The 19400-nt window shown below is 47.0% G+C and overlaps 1 protein-coding gene across 9 annotated transcripts in view; it reads right to left on the bottom strand.

The window, feature by feature from the left end:
• Window positions 1–19400, bottom strand: part of EYA3 (EYA transcriptional coactivator and phosphatase 3) — a 2553793-nt gene that overhangs the window by 1378475 nt on the left and 1155918 nt on the right. For all 9 annotated transcript variants that reach the window (XM_069623074.1, XM_069623072.1, XM_069623073.1 and 6 more), the window contains one exon: window positions 5505–5688. In XM_069623074.1, the coding sequence (XP_069479175.1) occupies window positions 5505–5688 (184 nt within the window). The remainder of the gene's footprint in view (window positions 1–5504; window positions 5689–19400) is intronic.

Raw genomic sequence — 19400 nt, 5'->3', positions numbered from 1 at the left:
TACATGACGCCATCATGCCTAGCAAACGCATCGCTTTGCGCACTGTTATCTGGCGACCGGACTGATATTGAGGAATTTGCAGTAGTAGATTCCGAATTCTTTCCTCCGATGGAAAGGCCAACCCCTCGAGTGTTTAGGAACTCCTAGGAACAGTTTTGAGTTGCTTGGCACCAGGCTTGATTTTTTTTGTTGATGGAGAAACCCAATTCGAAGAGGAGGTCGATAGTTCTTTGGATGTTGGATCTGCAAATTACTGGGGTTTCCCCCGTGATAAGCCAGTCGTCCAGATAAGGGTACACTGGGATTGCCTCCCTGCGTAGGTGTGCTGCCTCCACCCACCGCCAGTACCTCTGTGAATACCCTTGGAGCCAAGGCTATCCCGAAGGGCAGCACCTTGAACTGGTAGTGCGGACTGTCCACCTTGAAGCGCAAGAATCTTCTGTGCGCTGCGAACATGGAAATATGAAAATAGGCATCTTTCATGTCCAATGTTGCCATGTAATCCACTCTTTTTAGGAGTGGGATTACCTCTTGGAGAGTAGTCATGCGAAACTTTTGGGGCTTGACATACTTGTTTGCTTGGCGCAAGTCTAATACTGGGCGCATTGTCAAATCTTTTTAGCACAAGGAAGTAAGTTGAATAAATACCCTTGTTTACCTGGTTGCCCGGGACGAGTTCTATCGCGTCCTTTGCGAGAAGATTGACGATTTCCTCGAGGAGGATATTTTGGTGGTCCAGGGAATGTATCTTTTCTCATTGAGGGTGGTTGCGGAGGCGCTCCAGCAGCTCGATGCAGTATCCTGCGGACACTGTGGACTGCACCCATCTGTCCAATGTGATCCCTTCCCATGCTTGGGTGAAGTTGGAAATGCGCCTCCCTACTGGGGATGCGTGGGAAGGGACCCTGAGCAGAACGTCACTGTTTTGCAGGAGGCGTACCGCCTCTGCCTGGGCTGCCTCTTCCTCTACCACGGCTCCTTTTATTACCTCTGCTGTAACTTTGGGTAGTCTGTTGGTTGACACCCCACGATGTACCCTGTGCCTAATTGGAGCCCCTCTGGGAATTTTGGCCACGTGAGCGACGAAAATTACTATTCCCTCTTTGATTGGTGGGCTTATTTGTCAATTGTCCCAGGGACTTCAGAGTATCATACTCGTCTTTGGCTGTTTTCAGTGCGTCCTCTACTGCTTTGCCAAAGAAGACAATCGGTTCCACCGACATGTCAATAAGGGTAGCCTGGGTCTCGGGTTTAAACCCCGACTGTCAAAGCCAAGCGTGCCTCTTAATGACAGTGCTCTCTGCTATGAGCCAGCTTGCATCATCTGCGGCGTCAAAGGTCGTCTTCAGAATGCAACCAGACACGCTCTACCTTCCAACGCAATTTGGGCTAGTTGGCCTTCTAGTGGTTCCGGAGCGGAGTCAATGAGAGAAGCTACCTGCTCCCACTGGTGGCAATTATAGCTTTCCAGCAGAGTGGTGGTATTGGCAATTCTTGCCTGGTAAGCGGAAGTGGAGGCCACTTTCCTTCCTAACCCATAAATTCTCTTGCTCTCCTATCTTCATCTGAGGCTCCCCCAGACAAGAGGTGTCCCCGCTCTTTTTCTGGTGTTTGTGATTACCAATGAGTCGGGCTTAAGTTGACCCCTTATGTAAAGTGGGTCTGACTGGGTGGCCCTGAACAACTTCTCAATTCTGGGGTTTACAACCCTACTGAGATTAGGAGTGAGAAGTGAAGGATCAATTCTTCGCTGGATTGACTTGAGAATAGGAATGGCTTGAGCAATGGGCATCTTGTCCCCCACTAGCTCCTCTGCATAGTTCCTCTCTTCCTGCGCCCCCTGAATGTCTATGTGGAAGTGTTCTGCAGCTTTAGCCAAGACCTCATTTAGAAGGGGCTGGTTATCTATTGGTAAGTCAGTAACCTGTGGTTCTTTGTGAACCGGAGAGTCCATATTGTAGACTTCTTCCTCGTTGTCCTCCTCCTCATCCTGGTCCTTGTCATCTCCATAATGCTCGACCCCTAGTTGGTCGTCGAGCATTTGTATATCTGGGTCATCCTGATACTGTTGGTAGGGCCGGATGTAGTAAGGGTCTGAAGTAAGGCCCTGAGCTGGAGTATCAAACCGAGATCTATTATTAGGAGGCTGAGGGTCCTTGAATCCTCAAGGAGTAGCATTGTCAGGGGTATAGCTAAGAAAATGCTGTGTGTTTTTTTCATAAAAATGGGCTAAGGAAGACATTCTTCACATCACCCTGTCTATGTCCTCAGTGCTCCATTCAACTGGGGATGACAACCTCCCATATCCTGAGGAGTGGGCGGAATGAGCCTGGGTGTAGTGTCTGGGACAGGGGTTTTAGATTTGTCTTTATCGGACGACCTGCGTTTGTCATTTTGTGGGCCTGGGGTGCAGAATTTGAATGTGATGACACTTTCTGCTATTTGTCCCCTTTCTCGAGAGTTGAAGAGTGTTTCCCTGATGGTTTGGCCTTTTCTGAATCTTTCGATGCTTGGCGTCGAGATTCGGGGGTATGGTCTATCTTTCGAGTGTGCACGTCGGGACTCTGATGCAGATGCAAAAAAGGCTGCCGGAGTCGACTTTTGGTGTGCGGCTTGGGGGTGGAGGTCGGATTAGTCTTCTGACGAACTGACCTCCGTGACTTTGGGGAGCGAGGCACTCTTGGCAACTGTGGACGGTTGCCGTGTGTCGTGTGGCGTTCTCGACCTGGAATGCCCAGAGGACACTGATTCCGTGGACCGCTCTCTATGTGCCTCTTTTTTCCGAGAACTCGACATGCGTGTCGAGTCTCGGCTGGACTTAGTGTGTTTAGGTGTAGAAGTAGTTTGGGTAGCGCTCGTGTCGCCGGGTGTGTTCCCCATAACTGCCCTGCCGGACAATCCTCTGAGGTCGGGGACTAGCGCTTGGGTGTCTTTCAAAGCCCCTGTGCCCTCGCCGTCCGAAAGGACGGCGTCGCTGCCATCACTGAAGGCACCCACCGCTTCCATGGCCTTGAGTTGCCTGGCGTGGTGAGCCCAACGCTTAGTGGAGCGGGCCTTGAGTGTTTTTGCTTTAAAAAGCTTGCACGCTCTGCAGTTCGCTTCGGGGGTGGTCCTCGGGAAGCAGAGATTACAGGTGGCGAGTTTGTCAATCCAAGGGTACTTGCGGTTGCACTTGGGGCTAAATTTAAATGGAGTACTCTCCATATGTCACCTTAAGGCAGTGGGCTAGTGTATGTAGGAAAATAATTAAGAGTGTTGAGTAGGTTTCCACCCCCCACTCTCCCTACTTGCAGGGCCGAGACCAAAGGAGGCCCAAAGTCCGTTGTGCAGTCTCGACGGTTGGTTGTTCTCCGGACCTATGTCGATCTTTGATGACTCGACGTGGGAGTGAAAGAACGGGGACATTAATATTGTTTTTTTTGCAAAATGGCTGTAAGCCAGGGAACTCTGGGCTACTCTCGCCTACTGCATCTCAATTTCCTCCTCAAACTTCCAGTGCTATGCCGATGACACCCTACTCATTTTCAGGCTTCACTCAGACACCTACTCTCCCTCCCTCATCTCCAACTGCCTTATCGCCATTCAAAATTGGTGTGCCGCCAATGATCTTTGTCTAAATGCCAACAAGACTGAGAACCTCCTCATCGGTACACCCTCACCATCCTTTCCCCTCACTCTCTGGCCTGCCTCCCTTGGCCCTCCTCCTACCCCTACCTCCACACTTTCCTTCTCCGCACACATCTCTGATGTCTCTAAAAGCTTCCTACTGCACCTCCCTAGAGGTACTCTACCTTTCCTCTCCTTCCCCCAGAAACTCACTGTCTCCCAAGCTCTGGTTCTCTCTAGGTTGAATTATTGCAACATCCTCTTTCTAAATCTACCTGCCTCCACTCTCTGCCCTTTACAACTAATTCAGAACAGGACCGCAGGATTTGTCCTTGGCCTCAAGCCCTGGGATAGTATCTCTCCAACACTGAAATCCCTTCATTGGCTCCCAGTGGACACAAGGATTAAATGTAAAACCCTCTGTATTGTCCACAAGGTTTTCTGGGGCCTAGGTCCAAAATACATTCAACTATCCCTCTGTTAATACCTCCCCTCTCGAGCCCTTCACTCCTCTACTTCTAACTCCCTCAGGGTCAGTCGTTTTTCAAAGAAACAAGCTGGGGGTAGATCTCTGTCCTCGGCGGGGGCCTCCCTTTGGAACAGCCTCCCGGCCACCTTGAAACTTGAAGAGAACCATCTCCCGTTCCAGAAGCACCCCAAGACCTTCCTCTTTGATTAGGCCTTTGGCCCTCCCATCCCCTGCTGATCTGTTCTTTTCTGTTCTCTCTCAGCACCATGCTCCTGGCCACTCTGTCCCCCTTGGGCCCAGGTACCTGCTCACCCTCCTGAGCCACCCCATACAATCCCCCATTTCTCTTCTGCACTTCTCAAATTTACCCTGACAAGCTATCTGCTTATTGCACTTATTTTTTATATTGTTCTCTTTGTACCACACTCTCCACTCCTCCCCCTTCCTTGCACTTTCCCCCCTTTTCCATGCTCTTGCCCGTTCTTAATGTCACTGGGGCTAGTAAGATTGTTTTTATTCTCCCTCGTTCCCCCTCCCTTTGCTTGGTCACGTTCTGAAACACTTGTGTATTGAGCGCAATATAAATAAAATATATCAATAGTTGGCCAATATCCCTTAATATAGATCTTTTTGAATGTTGATGATCTGGGCACTGGGACTCAAAGGTCAGCGGCCTATTTTGTGAGATATCAAAATGCATATTAAAAAATGTTAACCACTGCAGTGCTATTAGTGAACATGCAGTCCAAAGTCAGCCCTAAAAATAGAGGTCTGCAATTAGATACAAAAATTCAAATACTAATGAATAAAAAAAAATGCATTAAAAAGTGAAATAACTTGCTCAAAAAAATGTAAGAAACGATCCAGTTTGTCACATCATATATCAAAAGCCAAAGTTCATCAGACATACTCCAACAAACACAGCCCTGCATATCAACAATAATGAATCCTGTCTGAGACCAAGGCATCATCTAGCATTTGCAAACATTCATTAACAATTTCATTTTATGTTAATATACTTGTAGCCTGACGGGCTTTGTATATACAAACATCACACATATTAAAAAGAATATAATCATCTCAAAGATACCTTGGGACACAATCAGGTAATAATTCAAAAGACTTATAATTAAGTGAAGACATGTACTCTAGTGAAACACTCATGAAGATATTTGATATAGCAAAACAACTTTCTAAGATATAATGCACAGCAGTGAATCGTATCCATAAGAGGACTTATCCATAAAAACACAAGTTCTACGCTGCACTATAGTAACTCTAATCTATACATCTATAAATAGGTTTTTAAGAAAAAGATGACTTCCTGGACCTACTTGTTTGGCAAAAAGGGGTTTGGTAACCTTTTTGTCAACATGAATAGTATATAAAAAAATAAAAACAAACAAATGAAAATCACTGCTTTGTTTACCTGAGGGTAGTCTTGACGTTCTCATGATGGGCATACCAACATTTGTTTTTCCAGTCTGAAATGACGCTGTTGGTAACGTATTACTTTCTGTGATGGTGTGCGATGGCGTGGTAGTGCTGAAGCAAGAGCCTGGGTAACACTGTTCATACTGACTTTGCCCAAGGATCGTATATGTTGGATAGTCCTATTAAAATGAATTTGGAATTTGAGATAAAATACATTTACAGTGCAGAAATTGTCATATTTTTTGGATTCCTTTAAATAGTTATCCGTTGCACCCATCTTTGGAAAAACACAATCCAGACAGCCAAATGCTTTCCTCCAGCCTGTTTATTTCACACAGCTTTAAGAAACTGTCAGTCTTTAAACAGACATGGACAACAGTTTAAAACTAAACTTCAAACTAGTGTCCTACCTTACTAAAAATGGCCCTAGGTCCATACACTCATATTTTGCTCATTTATGTTTTATTAGAAACCTTTATAGAACATAATGAAAGCAGAATGTTCCTTAATAGAGACACCATCATGAACACCTAGCACCGAATATACATAATTGCCAGTATAGCAAACCACTCAATATTTTTCTACAATACAAAACCGATGTGTTCTAAACTAGACTCATTCTCGGGGGGGGGGGGGGGGGGGTGGACATATGAGTTGTTGCACCTTTTTTGCATAGATTTTCTTATGGATTATTTAAAGCATTGATTTTATTAGAAAAACACATACATTATCTATAACATGAAGTGTGGGTTCAAATTAAGAAACTAAGAAACTTTACAATTTATAGCCAGGAATTAAAGTGCTTTTGTTTATTGTGTATATCATTTATTTAGTGATATAAAGCAAACAAAAATATACTTTCAAAAATGTTGTTTGTACATAGTAATCACAAATGCCCTCTGCGTGATAGTGGTTTCCGTGGCTAACAACTAAGATTTTTATATTCACATTGCAACAATAGAAAACTATTTTATAAAATAAAACACTTTGGCCAACAACTTTCTATTCTCACTACTTGTGCCTATTATAAGAGCGAAATGGAAAGTGCTCCTTCCGGGCTTTTCTAAATGAAATTTAAATCATAGAAAGCGGAAGACATTAAAAAATATATAACACAGTTCAAATTTAGTTTAAAGTAAATAGTTAATACAGGTATTCAATTAATTATTAATATAGTGTTAAGAATGTATCCATTGTGAGAAACCAGAGGGTATTCTCACTCCTACTCCCCCTGGAGCCTCTGCTCAGGTGGCCAGGGAAAGGCCATCGCTTTTGGATCCTGACCCTGGGGGCAGAGAAGCGAGTTTGAATCACCTGGGTGGAAGGTCCTTGATGGTTGGGAGTGGGGTGCCCACGGGCAAGTCATGGTATCCCCTTTCCCTTTCGATAACCACCCTCTCCAGGCCTTTTTTAGGCTACTGTAAAACCTCCCCTCATATGACCTCTGAAAGTACTGGTACGAGGAAGAGGCGACTAAGAGTAATTAACACTAGAACTTCAATTCACCACTCTGGTATGGGGACGAAGAAGATGCCTGCAGAGTACTTGGAAAGTCAGGCATGTCCCTTTAACTATGGTCAGGCAAGCCCAATTTGGAATCCACACCTGCAACCTGTTAAGTCATTGCAGGTGTATAAAGGGAGACGAGTGAAACAGCAGAGAGAACAACAGGGAGGACAGTATGGGAGAGTCCAGCAGGGGACGCAGGTCGCGAGGAGGCAGTCATGGTGGGACGCGAGAGGGATCCAGGACACCGGCAGATGTCCCAAGCAACCTGTGAAACCCAAGGCAAGTCGAACCGTTAGGCTGCCACAGGTGGGGGAGCCTCCGTTACACCAATGAAGCAGCTGAGGCTGCAAGCAAGGAAGGAGAGAGAGAGGGCGCTGTCCGTGGAGAAGGGCAGAGCTGTCAGCGTGGGCTCTAAAATACCCGGAATGCGAGCAGGCTCACGGAGACCAGCCTGCTCGCCTAGGAAGCAGAACAGTAGCCATTTAGCTGCCAAGAGGAGGAACGCCAAGGACCGGTGAGTGAAAACAGATGTCACTCCAGACTGGGACATTTCTAGGGGATGCACATGTATACTAAAGTGCTGTATGACTCAGATTGACTTCCAAATTGAATGAAAACTTGAAAGTTAAACTACGTATATTGAATTTACGAAATGAATGAAAACACGAAGAAGAGTTAAATGATGCATATTAAACACAGAACGGAATGAAACCTTGAAACAAAGCAAAACTGCACACAGTGAATATTGAATTGAGTGAAACATTATGGGCAAAGCCAATAGTTGATGAAAGCTAAAAGGTAAAGTGCCCTTTTTAAAGCAACCTACAGAAAAGAGTGCAAATGTGAGAGAGTGCGACAGAAAGGTGGGGAATACATGAGACCACCTCAAAGGAGTTTCTTATGAGTGGATACAATGCTGCAAGACCAAAGTCTGGCAAGAAGCGTGTAACACATATTGGCAAAGCCAAGAGGCTGACAAAGAGAAACCAAGTGGAGGTGAATTTGGACACAGGGGTAAAGACAGTAGAACCTGTGTGGGCTAAAGAGCCTAGGGATCCTGGTTGTGCAACTGGTGATGGGTGGACCGTGTGGTCAGACAACTGCGCCTAGACCAGCGAGCCCTGAATTGTGAAAGCCAAAGACATTGTAATGAACACTGCAAGTAAACTGGTGATGCAAACTAGAAGGCACGTCAAGTTGGCCTGGATTTGTGTTGAAATTTGAAAGACTGAACACTGAACCAAATATCAGCTGTTGCATTGAAGTTTTGGGGAAGGGCACCCTGAGGATTGTGCGGAGCTCTAAAGCCTTGACCTGGAGAAAGGTAATCTTGAGACTTTTGTTGAACGTTCTTGAACTTCGGGAAGAGGAGCTGAAAAGGAGTCTAAGAGCCGGAAGAAGCTCAGACTTTTTGATGAACACCATTTCTTTGATTATTGACATCCCTACACACTGTTTAGCTTTAGTTGTGAGGTAAAGGATAGGTTTTGGACACAGACAGACTTAATTTGAACTCTTTCACTCAGACTTTCCTTAGTTACGTTCGGCTAGGGAAAGCCCACCTTAGCATAGAGCAACATAGGTCTTCTCCCATCCTGACCTTTGTTTTAATAAACCATTGTTTTTGTTTTATTTTAACACTTTATTTAAAGCACTTGACATTACAACAGAGGAGCGAGCATGGAGCCGCATTATATCAGCATGAATGCAAACATTTGTTGCACAGTAACAACAATCTTGTGGAATAGACATTGCATCTGATCACACAGAAAGCATACAAGTAAATAGCAATTAATGTATAGGTCAGGTGGAGTTGTTGGTGGAAGAAAACCCAGACGACCCATCCACATCATTGGCGGAAATAGAGGAGATGTAGGTGTGGCACTGGGACCAGACCTTTCTGTGTTTGGACATTAGAGGTTGTAAGGTCACACCCAGGTCTCCTCAGTATCTGAGGCTCAGGTCACGGCAAACCATTTTGTTTTGTTTTGAACCTGTTATATGCGTCTTACTTCATGATGCCTTTACACCATCAATTCTCTGTTTTTATGCTTTTCTGTCCAGGTATAGTTTGATTTACTGATCAAACTTTGAGAACTTACGAACAATCTCAACTACAATGAATCAACTTTAGTGAGTAAAAAGAAGAATATATTGAGTGATGCTTAATTCATTGCTACATAAAAAAATAGAATATGGTTTAAGTTACTTACCTTTAACAATTGTTCCCCAGCATGGGTCTGGCATAGATTCACAAGCTCATGAATATTCCCAGTCGTCTGGCTGGGAATCCTCAGTAAAAATAAAATGATTTCACCATGACATTCCGGCCTGGCCCCGTAGAGAAAGGAGCAGCCACAGAAAATAATCTGAGTTCTGGAACAAGTACGCTCGACCAATATACGTTTGAGTTGCTCGTTTTGTGCCTGAAAATTCACATATAAATTGAGATGTTTGCTGGAACACTGGTAGGTGGGCTTGGGAGGGATGGTGTGGGGAGGGAGGAATAAGAACAAACGAAAGATCCAGGGTTGGAAGCATTTACAGAGGGCATCCACCTTCCAGTTGATTTGTACCTTTCAATGTTCGCTTGAAATCAATCCAATTTAATTTACCTTAAAAAAAAACCTGTATTTCTCCTCTAAACCAATCACTGTCCTCTGGGTCATACCACCCCCATCCAATGACAGTCCACTCCCTAAACCCTGCCTCTGGCAGCCATCTTCAGATTTGGGAAGCACAAACTGGCAGTATGACCAAGAAGAGCCGCAGAGGGGCCAGAGGGAGGGTTCGCATGTGAATCCTTGCCAGACCCATGCTGGAGAACAATAGTTACAGGTAAGTAACTTCAACCTTCTCCAGCATGGATTCACATGCTCATGAACAACAAATACACAGCAGTACACATTACACAACCACAGGAAGTGGCAAAGCTCAACAAAAGCAATTAACACTTACCCATGGAACAGACTCCCCTCAAGCGAACAAGTTGCGTAACACTGCCTGGCCGACTCTTGCGTCCTCCCTGGAATTCCTTTCAACGCATTAGAACTTCAGGAAGGTATGTGTGGCCCTCCACATTGCAGCCCGACAGATGTCAAGCAGGGCCACGCCAGAAAGGAACACCGTTGTCACAGCGATCGCTCTGGTGGAATGGGCCCTCGTACGGCCTGCCAGAGGCCGGTTCGCCAGCCAATAACAGTGCATGATGCAGCCGGAGAGCCATGTTGAAATAGAAGCCTCGGATAAGGCCTTCCCATGGTTCACAGGACCAAAGTTCACAAAAAATTGCGAAGTTTTCAGAAAACTCCTTGTGCATGTTACATAGAACTTCAAGGCACAAGCAATGTCCAGCGAATGCAAGGCCCTGTCCACCGGCGATGAAGGTTTTGGGAAGAAAACAAGCAACACCAAGGGTTCATTGAGGTGGAACTCAGAAGAAACCTTCAGCATGAAAGAGGGGTGTGTATGCAGTACCACCCTCGATTTGTGGAAAGTCCGTTACGGTTGCTTGCAGGATAGGGCCGGGATCTCACCCACACGTCTGGCAGAGGTGATGGCCACAAGGAAAGCCGTTTTCCATGAGTGAAGCTTGAGTGTGGCTTGAGTGTAGCTTGATGCATAGGTTTAAAAGGTACCCCCATTAGCCATGTCAGGACCACGTATGCTGAGTTCCCATGCTGGGGCAGAAGCGTTCACTGGCGGGAAAGATCAGAAAAGACCCTTGAGGAACTCCTTGACGAGTCTGTGGGACCACAGCAAGGATCTACCTGGGGATCTGGGTGTAGCGCGAGATGGCCACCAGGTCTATCTAGGTGGATGCCTGAGCCAGTCCAGCTTTTGCCAAGGACAACAAGTATGGAAGGCTGCAGGAGCCATGCACTCAGGCTCAGCAATCCTGGGTCGTGATGAAGGATTGCGACTCCCTCTCTGGTAAACAGATCCACGACTACCAGCAACTTGACTAGAGGTGACGCTGACAGGCTGAAGAGATCCAGATTCCAAATCTGCCTCAGCCTTGCCGGGACGACGAGTATCATTTTGCATCAACACTGAGTGTGTCGTGGACGTGTAGCAGGAGAGGAAATTGGGGGGGGGGGGTGTACAGAAACAGACCTTCCCACAAGAAAGAACAAATCCCCTCCTCTAACCCCCTCCCCCCCCCCCAAGCTCCTCGGTTGGTGGAATCTGCTGGCAAATCTCTGGCATTTGGAGTTCGCCACTGTGTCAAAAATATTGATTGGGGGTCTGTCCTATTTGACGAACAAGTGGTCCACCTGATCTGGAAGAAGTTCCCAGTGGTAGGAGTGCAGTTCTCTGCTGAGGGAGTCTGCAATGGTTTGCTTGATGCCTGCCAGGTGTAGTGGCGAGGGACAGCCCCTGTCTGATGGCCCAGTGCCACAAGTCCTGAGCTTCCTTGGAGAGCTCTGGGGATCAAGTGCCCCCTTGATTTCTGATGTAGAACATGGTGGGGGTGTTGTCTGTAAAGATCCTCATCACCTTGCCCTTCAGAGACGGTAGGAAAGACTTGAGGGCCTAGAACACTGCCCGTACCTCTAGGATGTTGATGTGCAGATCCTTCTCCTCTGGAAGCCACAGGCCTCCGGTGTGTAGGCATCTGTGGTGACCGTCTCCTGGTATGGCAGGGTTTAAAATCCCGTCTCCTGGGCGATGTGGGAGCGCACCCCCACCACTCTATCGCCGCCAGAAACGCCTCATTGAGAGGGACCTCCTAGACACTTGTATCCAACATGAATCCAAGAATTCCTGTAGGGGTTGCATCTGCAACCTGCGGAGATGGACGAGGTAGATGCAGGACATTATGCCCAGCAACGATATGATGGCCCACACCGTGGCCGTCTTCGCTTATGACAGCCTGTGCACCTTCCCTTAAATGGCTGCTAGCCTCTCCTCCAAAGGGGATGCCAGGCAAGCCCCCATGCTGAGTCTGGTGCTGAGGAACATTGCATTCTGATATGGATTTAAGCGGGACTTCAAATAGTTTACGGAGAATCCCAGCTCCATCAGTGGTCAGACAGTCTCCTTTGTGTGCTTATCAGCCAGTTCGCGAGAGCGGGCATGTACCAGCCAGTTGTCAAGGTACGCGTATATGGGTATGCCCTGCAGATGGGTTGCCACCGGGGCCAGGCATTTTGTAAACACTCTTGGGGCCGATTTCAATCTGAATGGTAGGGCCTTAAACTGGTAGTGTTCGCCTTGCACCACGAACCACGTGAACAGTCAATGTTTCCTGTGGATAGGGACATGAAAGTACGTGTCTTCTGGGTCTAACGACATCAAGAAATCACCTTTCTCCAGTTGGCCAAGCATGTGCTGCAACATGACCAGACTGAATTTTAGGGACTTCAGGTAACTTGTTCAGATGGCGTAGGTCCACGATGGGTCTCCAATCCCTGTCATCTTTCTTACCAGAAAATATCTGGAATAGACTCTGGAGCCGTTGGGGAATGAGCTCTATCGCCACTTTCCATAACATCGCACTTCTTCCAGGAGCAGAGGGATGTGAAGCTCCGGACGGGGAACCAGTGAAATACGTGGGCACCTGCGTTGGAGCTCCAAGGAGTGTCCCTGGGCTAGAGTGTCCAGCACCCATCTGTCCGTGGCGATCACCTTCCACTCGCTGACGAACCTCGTCACCCGGCCTCCTACCGGGGTGCACGAGTGGGGGCCCGACATCTTCGCTGGTACAGGTTTGCTTGGGCGCCGGCAAAGTTTCCCCATCTGCTAGAAACCCATGCCGGCGATGTCCACTGCCACCATAATGGCATGGTCCAACGCCACCTCACCTTCCTGAAAAAGAGGTTGGGTGCCTCACATTTCTTGTCATCTGGGAGGAATTCCTTGATCGGGCCCAGCTTGTACCAAAGTTCCCTGTCGTATCAGGCCAAGATAGCCGGAGCATTAGTCGCCTTTATCATGGATGCCACCTTGTAAATGACTTAACCATGGTGTCCATTTTCTTGCCCTTGTTGTCTGAGGGAAGAGATGATGAAGCTGGGTTAGTCGAAGGTTTCCTTGCAGCAGGTAGACACTACCGAGTCCGGCAACAGTTGTGACCTCAAGCACTTGGGCAGCAAGTCTGGCACCGTATATTGCTTCTCCAACCTGTCTCATTAAGTTGGAGTCGTGCATGAGTTCAAGACCTTCCTCCCAAATGTCGTCCAGAAAGGGTACTGCCATGATAGTCTTCCACTTGGACTCTTGCCGCCGATACAAGAAGCCCTCTTTCTTGGTTTCCTCAGGCAGCAGCTGTAACAGCCCGGAGGCCCTGGAGATCGAGTGGAATGATCCCACCTCGTCTGGTGGAGAGACTATGAGGGGCTTCCAGGTGCAGCAATTCATTGTCTGCTGGACAAAATCCTCATCTTCGTTGTTTTCTGTGGCCATCTCTGTACCAGTATGTGTGCGTATCCAGTATGCTGTTGGAGCCTGGGTCTGACGTTGTGGAGGAGGCTGATGGTGAGGCATCGAATGATGCTTTCTCTTCTTACGCAGAGGCTGATCAGGGGCCTACGGCACCACAGGTGTCAGTGCTGGGGCATCTTCTGCAGGATCTCTGTCACTAGGGTGTGAAGAGTCAACAGGATGTCCATTGATATGTCCCTTCGATGCAGAGGGAATGATTGAGCGCTAGGCCCTGCACCACTGTTGTCCTTGTGGACCGCATGAACGCACTCTTGGTCGTCGTCATCTGGGGACGAGAGGTCCATTGTTTGAACGCAAACCTTGGAGGGCTGCTTTAAGGGTTTTGAACCGGGACCTGGACTAGTGTCTTCCCGCAAGCCCACCCCCCCACTCCCACCCAGGTGTGCTTGCAGCCTTCGTTGCTGCTTCGGCAGCCGTGCACACCTTGGAGGCAAGAATACCCTTTGTGCCGAAGGAGCCACTCTTGTTCCATCAGCAACTACCGCTGCCGTCACAGCAGGTGTCGAAGTGGTCAACGAGGACATTGGGTGTGCCGGTTGAGCCTGCTTGGGCTGTGTGGCCTTCTCTTCCTCTGGCCTAGGCTTTTCTGATTTCTCCCATAACTTGGCCGGGTTGGACACTTCCTTTTTGAGGAGGAGCTCCGTGGCAGGATGGCGATGGAGGCAGACAGCGATGGTGATCATGGCCTATACAACCTGGGACCTGCATCAGCAGCGAACCTGGAGGAATCAGACTTGCGGTTCTTGGCCTTATCTTGGACCCCCACGGATGGGGACATTGATCTCTTCCCAGTAGGAGACTGCTCTTTGGACTGGCCAGTCCTGGGCGAGGCATGACCCTGCTTGGAGCACTGTGCAGAGGCCTTGCTCCAATTGAGCCATGCCGCCAGCGTGCTATGCCTGTCTGTCTTTGTCTTCAAGACGTCCAGGCATATCTCACATCCATCCTCGTTGTGGTCCGGGTGCAGGCAGTGAAGACATTGTAGATGTTTCTCCTACACAAATACATTCTGTTGCCCGCATTTGGTGCAAGGCCTGAAGAGGGTCCTTCCGTCATGGTTGGAGGGCACGAAGTAGGCCCAAGATGGCCTTCCAGAAACTTTGACAAATCTTCACCTTTGAGCCTTGCGTTATATCTAGACAGTATTGAGAAGATTAGCAAGCGTCGCATCAAGATAGAATTGTAAGGATTAGCATGCGTAACATCCACATGGAACTGTGGAGATCAGCATGTGTCACATCTAGATGGTGATGCTACTAAATAAAATCAACCCTTTGCATACACCTCTCAAACTCTGAAATAAACACAATATCTCTAAAGCAGAACAAACCACCCAGACTTCACTATACTGCAACAACACAAACCACACATAGCCTAGCACAACAGCACATGACAGCTACCAAACGAAACACACCCAAGCTCAGCGAACAGTGTAAACCGAAATGAAGCTGCCAAAACAGCACATCAGAGCTCTCTTGCTCTTTTCTATTGCTCAGTCCTACTATCCTCTTGCTTTACAGATCCTTCAGAGTGCTAAGGGACCACCCAGGTAGCGATAATGCACGGTATAAAAAGCCTTAAACATAACATATCTTGAAACCAGTTACCAAGTATTAAAAAAAGAACAAGGTGCCCATTGCTGTCTTGCTTAGCAATCCCAAAACTCAATTTATATTTTGAGCGCATTTTGCTAGCGATTTTGATCCAGTTCTTGTAGAAGTTTTAGTATTCAGAAAATAAGTGTGAAATTGTAAGAAGATAATCATACACAATGCTGTAGATTTTGCTAAACAGAGTTGTAGCGTAGAGAAAGAATTTGACGTGCACACCTGAGACACATGAACTGTACTACTAAAGCAATTGAGGTCACATTTTTTGCATTCTGTTGTCTCTACCTCTTTATTGTATAGCATTATGAAAAGTAGGATTGTATTATGCACCTGAACAAGTATATGCCAATGTGACATCTGTCCCCTTACTAAATGAAGTAATGACCCCATCCCTTACTGGTGCGGCTTAAACAAAGTGTCACCAACAACTTCGAACATGTAAATGCCTACATGACTAATTCGGCCCACGTCCCCAATAACATGTGGTACCCGCACATAACCCGTGTCGGGAGAGAGGTTCGAGGAGAGAGATGCTATGTCTGTTATCCCAATCCATTAATCATGAGCACCTCCAGGGTAACTTACAACTCCAAAATCCCAACGGAACACGCTTCCAGTCCTGTTTTTGCCACAAACTCCAGGTTGCATAATTTTCTTGCACTGACATATTTAGTTCCACCTCCCCTGGCCCTAATGGCCATAATCCAATACTCTTTGTATGGTATCCTTTGCTAATTGGAATGCTTTTTCTGGTTCCTCGCCCCACTCAAAATTAAACTTTTTCCGAGTCACTTTGCGGTGCTAAAATCTGCCCCAAATGTGGTGTATGCGGTCGCCAAAACCCAAACAAGCCTATGAACTGTTGGGCTTGTTTCTCATACAGGGGTGTAGAGAACTCACAAACCTTATGTTTAGCCTAGGGCACCATCTCTCAGTGCCCATTGTCCCACTGAATTCCCAGAAGAATCACTGTCTCTGCCGGGCCTTGGGTTTTCACTTCTTTGATTTCCCATCCCTAATTTCTCAGTCCTTCAGTAATGAGTTCTAGGTCCATCTGCACATTTTGCTCATCTTTACCTTGTATCAGGATGTCATCAACGTAGTGCAAAATTTGCATGTCAGGTTTGCATGGAATCTTATCTAAATGTTCTGCCACCAGCCTGTGACAGATGGTAGGACTATGCATGTATCCCATGGCCAGTTGTTGAAATGTATGCTGCCTCCCGTTCCATGAAAATGCAAACTGCTCTCGACAATCCTCCACAATTGGTATGGTAAAGAATGCATTTGCCAAATCAATCACTGCATACCATGTGCCCTCAAACTTTTGCTCATTTTCAAATCAAAGTGACTGCATCTCGAACTGCGGGGACTATCGGAGGAGTATACTTGTTCAACTCTCGATAGTCCACAGTCATCGTGTAGCTTCCATATGGATTTTTAACTGGCCAAATTGGATTGTTACAAGTTGTTAAGCGCCTGCTTCAACGTATCCTTTGATGGTATCTGAAATCTCCTACCGCCCAGGAATCTGATATTTTTTCACAGAGATTTGTTTTGTGGCTACAGGAACCTTCACTGGGGGCATTTTCATTTTTCCTACAAGGACAGGAATACACGTCAATGTGCTCACCCCAAATTGATAGGTCTTACCCTCTAACTCGAGGGTTAACCCTTCCATAATATGAAAGCCAATAATATATTCAGTAGAAAAAGAAGGTCAGGCGCTCTCTAGTTCCCAGTCATTTAATCCCATGTGAGAAATAACAGGGTTGAATCCCAGATGCAAATAGTCCCAACAATGTTCAAAAATTACTAGGGTTAAATCCCAACTGCTGCAGTTCAAATGCACAATAGTTCTACTCCTCCAAGTACTTTCAAGTCTCAAACTCTCTTCAGGGAGGCTGTGTTAGCTGTGTTCCTTTTCAGGTGTTGCTAATTACTTTTTCAATTTCAGTCTCAAGGGATTCTGGTTATTGTAGTGGTCAGGGTCTATCATTGCGTCTGCCCTTCCCCCATTTCGACGTTACAGACATGAACGGTTCACATTGCTCATGGCATCTACCCCATCTGCACCATTGCACTGCCAATGCGAGAGAGATTACTCCCTGAAACAGCGCTACAGAATCTAAACAGATGATGTCACTGAGGCAATAAACCTGCAGGCGATGGAGCAACTGGATGAGCTGTAATCGTGAAAGAGACAAATGACGTCACGGCTGAAGCCAGCACATGTAGGTGCATAAGACAAAGCACATACACATCAAACACGAAGATACATGAACACTAGGTCAAATTACATTTAGACAAAAGATGCTTGCATCGACTAGGTTAGAAAACTCATACTCTCTCCCTCTTCTATGCTGAAACACAAGACGCATAAGAATGCACATAAAGCTTGCTTAATTCAGAACACACATAAAATGAGCGGCCATGTAAACAGGTGGTGGGCAGAAGTTCAGAAGGCCAGCCTAGTTTCCTGGAAGAGGGTAACCTTCTAGACAAGCCAAACCAATCAAGGTAGCATTGGCGGTGGTCAAGTCTAGGTCTCAGGAGAGGTGAGGGTGACTGAAAGACCTCAATGAGCACACAGAGTAAAGGACACTTACAAATCGCTCCCAGTCAGGTGTAGATATATTAAAAATACAAATACATTTATTTCAAGGCCTTTGAGTTTCAACACAATAGTTATTAACAGTAACACTTCTAAACCAACACAATCCTACTAAAATAAATATATATAAGACCAAAGGGGCCTAAAGGGTTAATGCACGAAATTGGTCCACAGCCTAGAAAAGGGAGGAAGCAGGTAGTGCAAAGAGTCTTTAGGCAGTTCTGTAACAAACACAATCCTAACTGAAAGGCAGTCCAGTCCCCAAGAAGACGGGAGCCTATTGCTCAAATGTACTTTCAATGCTGATGCAGAGGAGTAAAGCAAATGGGCAAAACTGGGTCTCTTGAAGGGTCTGTAGCAGCTCAGGAAGGTGGGTGGGGTGATGCAGAATAAGTTCCCACTATTCGTGGAGGAACTCCACAACAGGGCAGAGCAGGTTCCAAGACTTAAGAATAGTTCGCACGAGCAGTGGAAAGGAGAGGGGCCCTCAGGAGCCACTCATGCGTAAAAATTGATGGTTGCGCTAGGGACCACCGGCTAGGGTTGCAATTACTCACTGACCCCTGGCGCACTCCGGACCAAACATCAGCAGTCGAGTCCACTTCGGTTGCAGGTTCAAATGTGGCAGTATCGCGGCTCTGCGGCTTAAAGCGACGAAGATATAGCCTTGATTCCCAAACATGATAGTGGTGATTTCGGCACTCCTGGGGGATGGATCAGGCCACTTCCGTTGTAGCGGCTTCAGGGCACAGAGGAGCACAGCTGCAATGAGTTTGCAAAGTTAGTCACCACGGCTGGCCGACATGGTAACCGTGTGCACTCTGGTTCGGGCACTCTCTCTTTACTCCAGACCTGGGAAAGCCAAGTGTACGAAATTTAGTGTGAGTGCCGTGAACACAGAGCTTCGCGATGTACTAAGTTTCAAGGGCCTCCTCGAAACGGCGGCGGTATCAGAGCAAAGGTCCTGCGCAAGCTGGTCCGCCCACTGGTTGGCCCAGGGACCATTCCGAGAAGGATTACTTGCAGGGTTTGGTGAAGGTGCCGATAATACTATTCCAATGGGTCGAAGCGTCTTCGCAGACCTTCTAGAACGACCAGGTGCAGATGGATCCAGCAGGAAAGGGTTAAAAATACGTGAAAAGATAAGCTGCCACCAGCCCTGTCCAAGGCACATCTGCACCTCTACTAAAAAACCTTCGAGAGTATCTACAGCCTTTAGAAATGACAGGAAGACCCAAGTGCACTGTATTGTAAGGTACATTGTGCACTAGCAACATGTTGCATAAAAGTTGCAACATAGACAAGGACTAAGGGAAACAAAGTCTCCCAGTACCACTGCCTTTAAGGACATGTCAGTTTCCCCATAACAAAGTGAACGAAAAGCCCAGGGGAGTGCAGCAGAAGGCTGTGCTCCTCTGTCAAAGTCCGACTAAGGGGTTTAACATCAGGAAAAAGTTGGGGGCTACACAACTGGAGGGAAAATTACACAAGAAATGGAACTCTTTCCTAACAGTCACCCCTCCCAGACCACGGACATGGGGGAATTAATCCATCCCTGGATGAGTCATGTTCAGGTCGGTTAAACATTCTGGACAACCCATCAGCATTGGTATGTTGGACACCTGGCCTATGCTCAATAGTGAAGTCGAAGCCTTGAAGGCTTATGGACCCCCTGAGTAACTTTGGATTCTCTCCCTTCATGTTCATTAGC

Source organism: Ambystoma mexicanum, chromosome 11 (assembly GCF_040938575.1).
Source record: "Ambystoma mexicanum isolate Mex_15411 chromosome 11, UKY_AmexF1_1, whole genome shotgun sequence".
NCBI lineage: Eukaryota > Metazoa > Chordata > Amphibia > Caudata > Ambystomatidae > Ambystoma > Ambystoma mexicanum.
The sequence above is the reverse complement of the archived record's forward strand: the minus strand, read 5'-3'. Positions and strand labels throughout refer to the sequence as shown.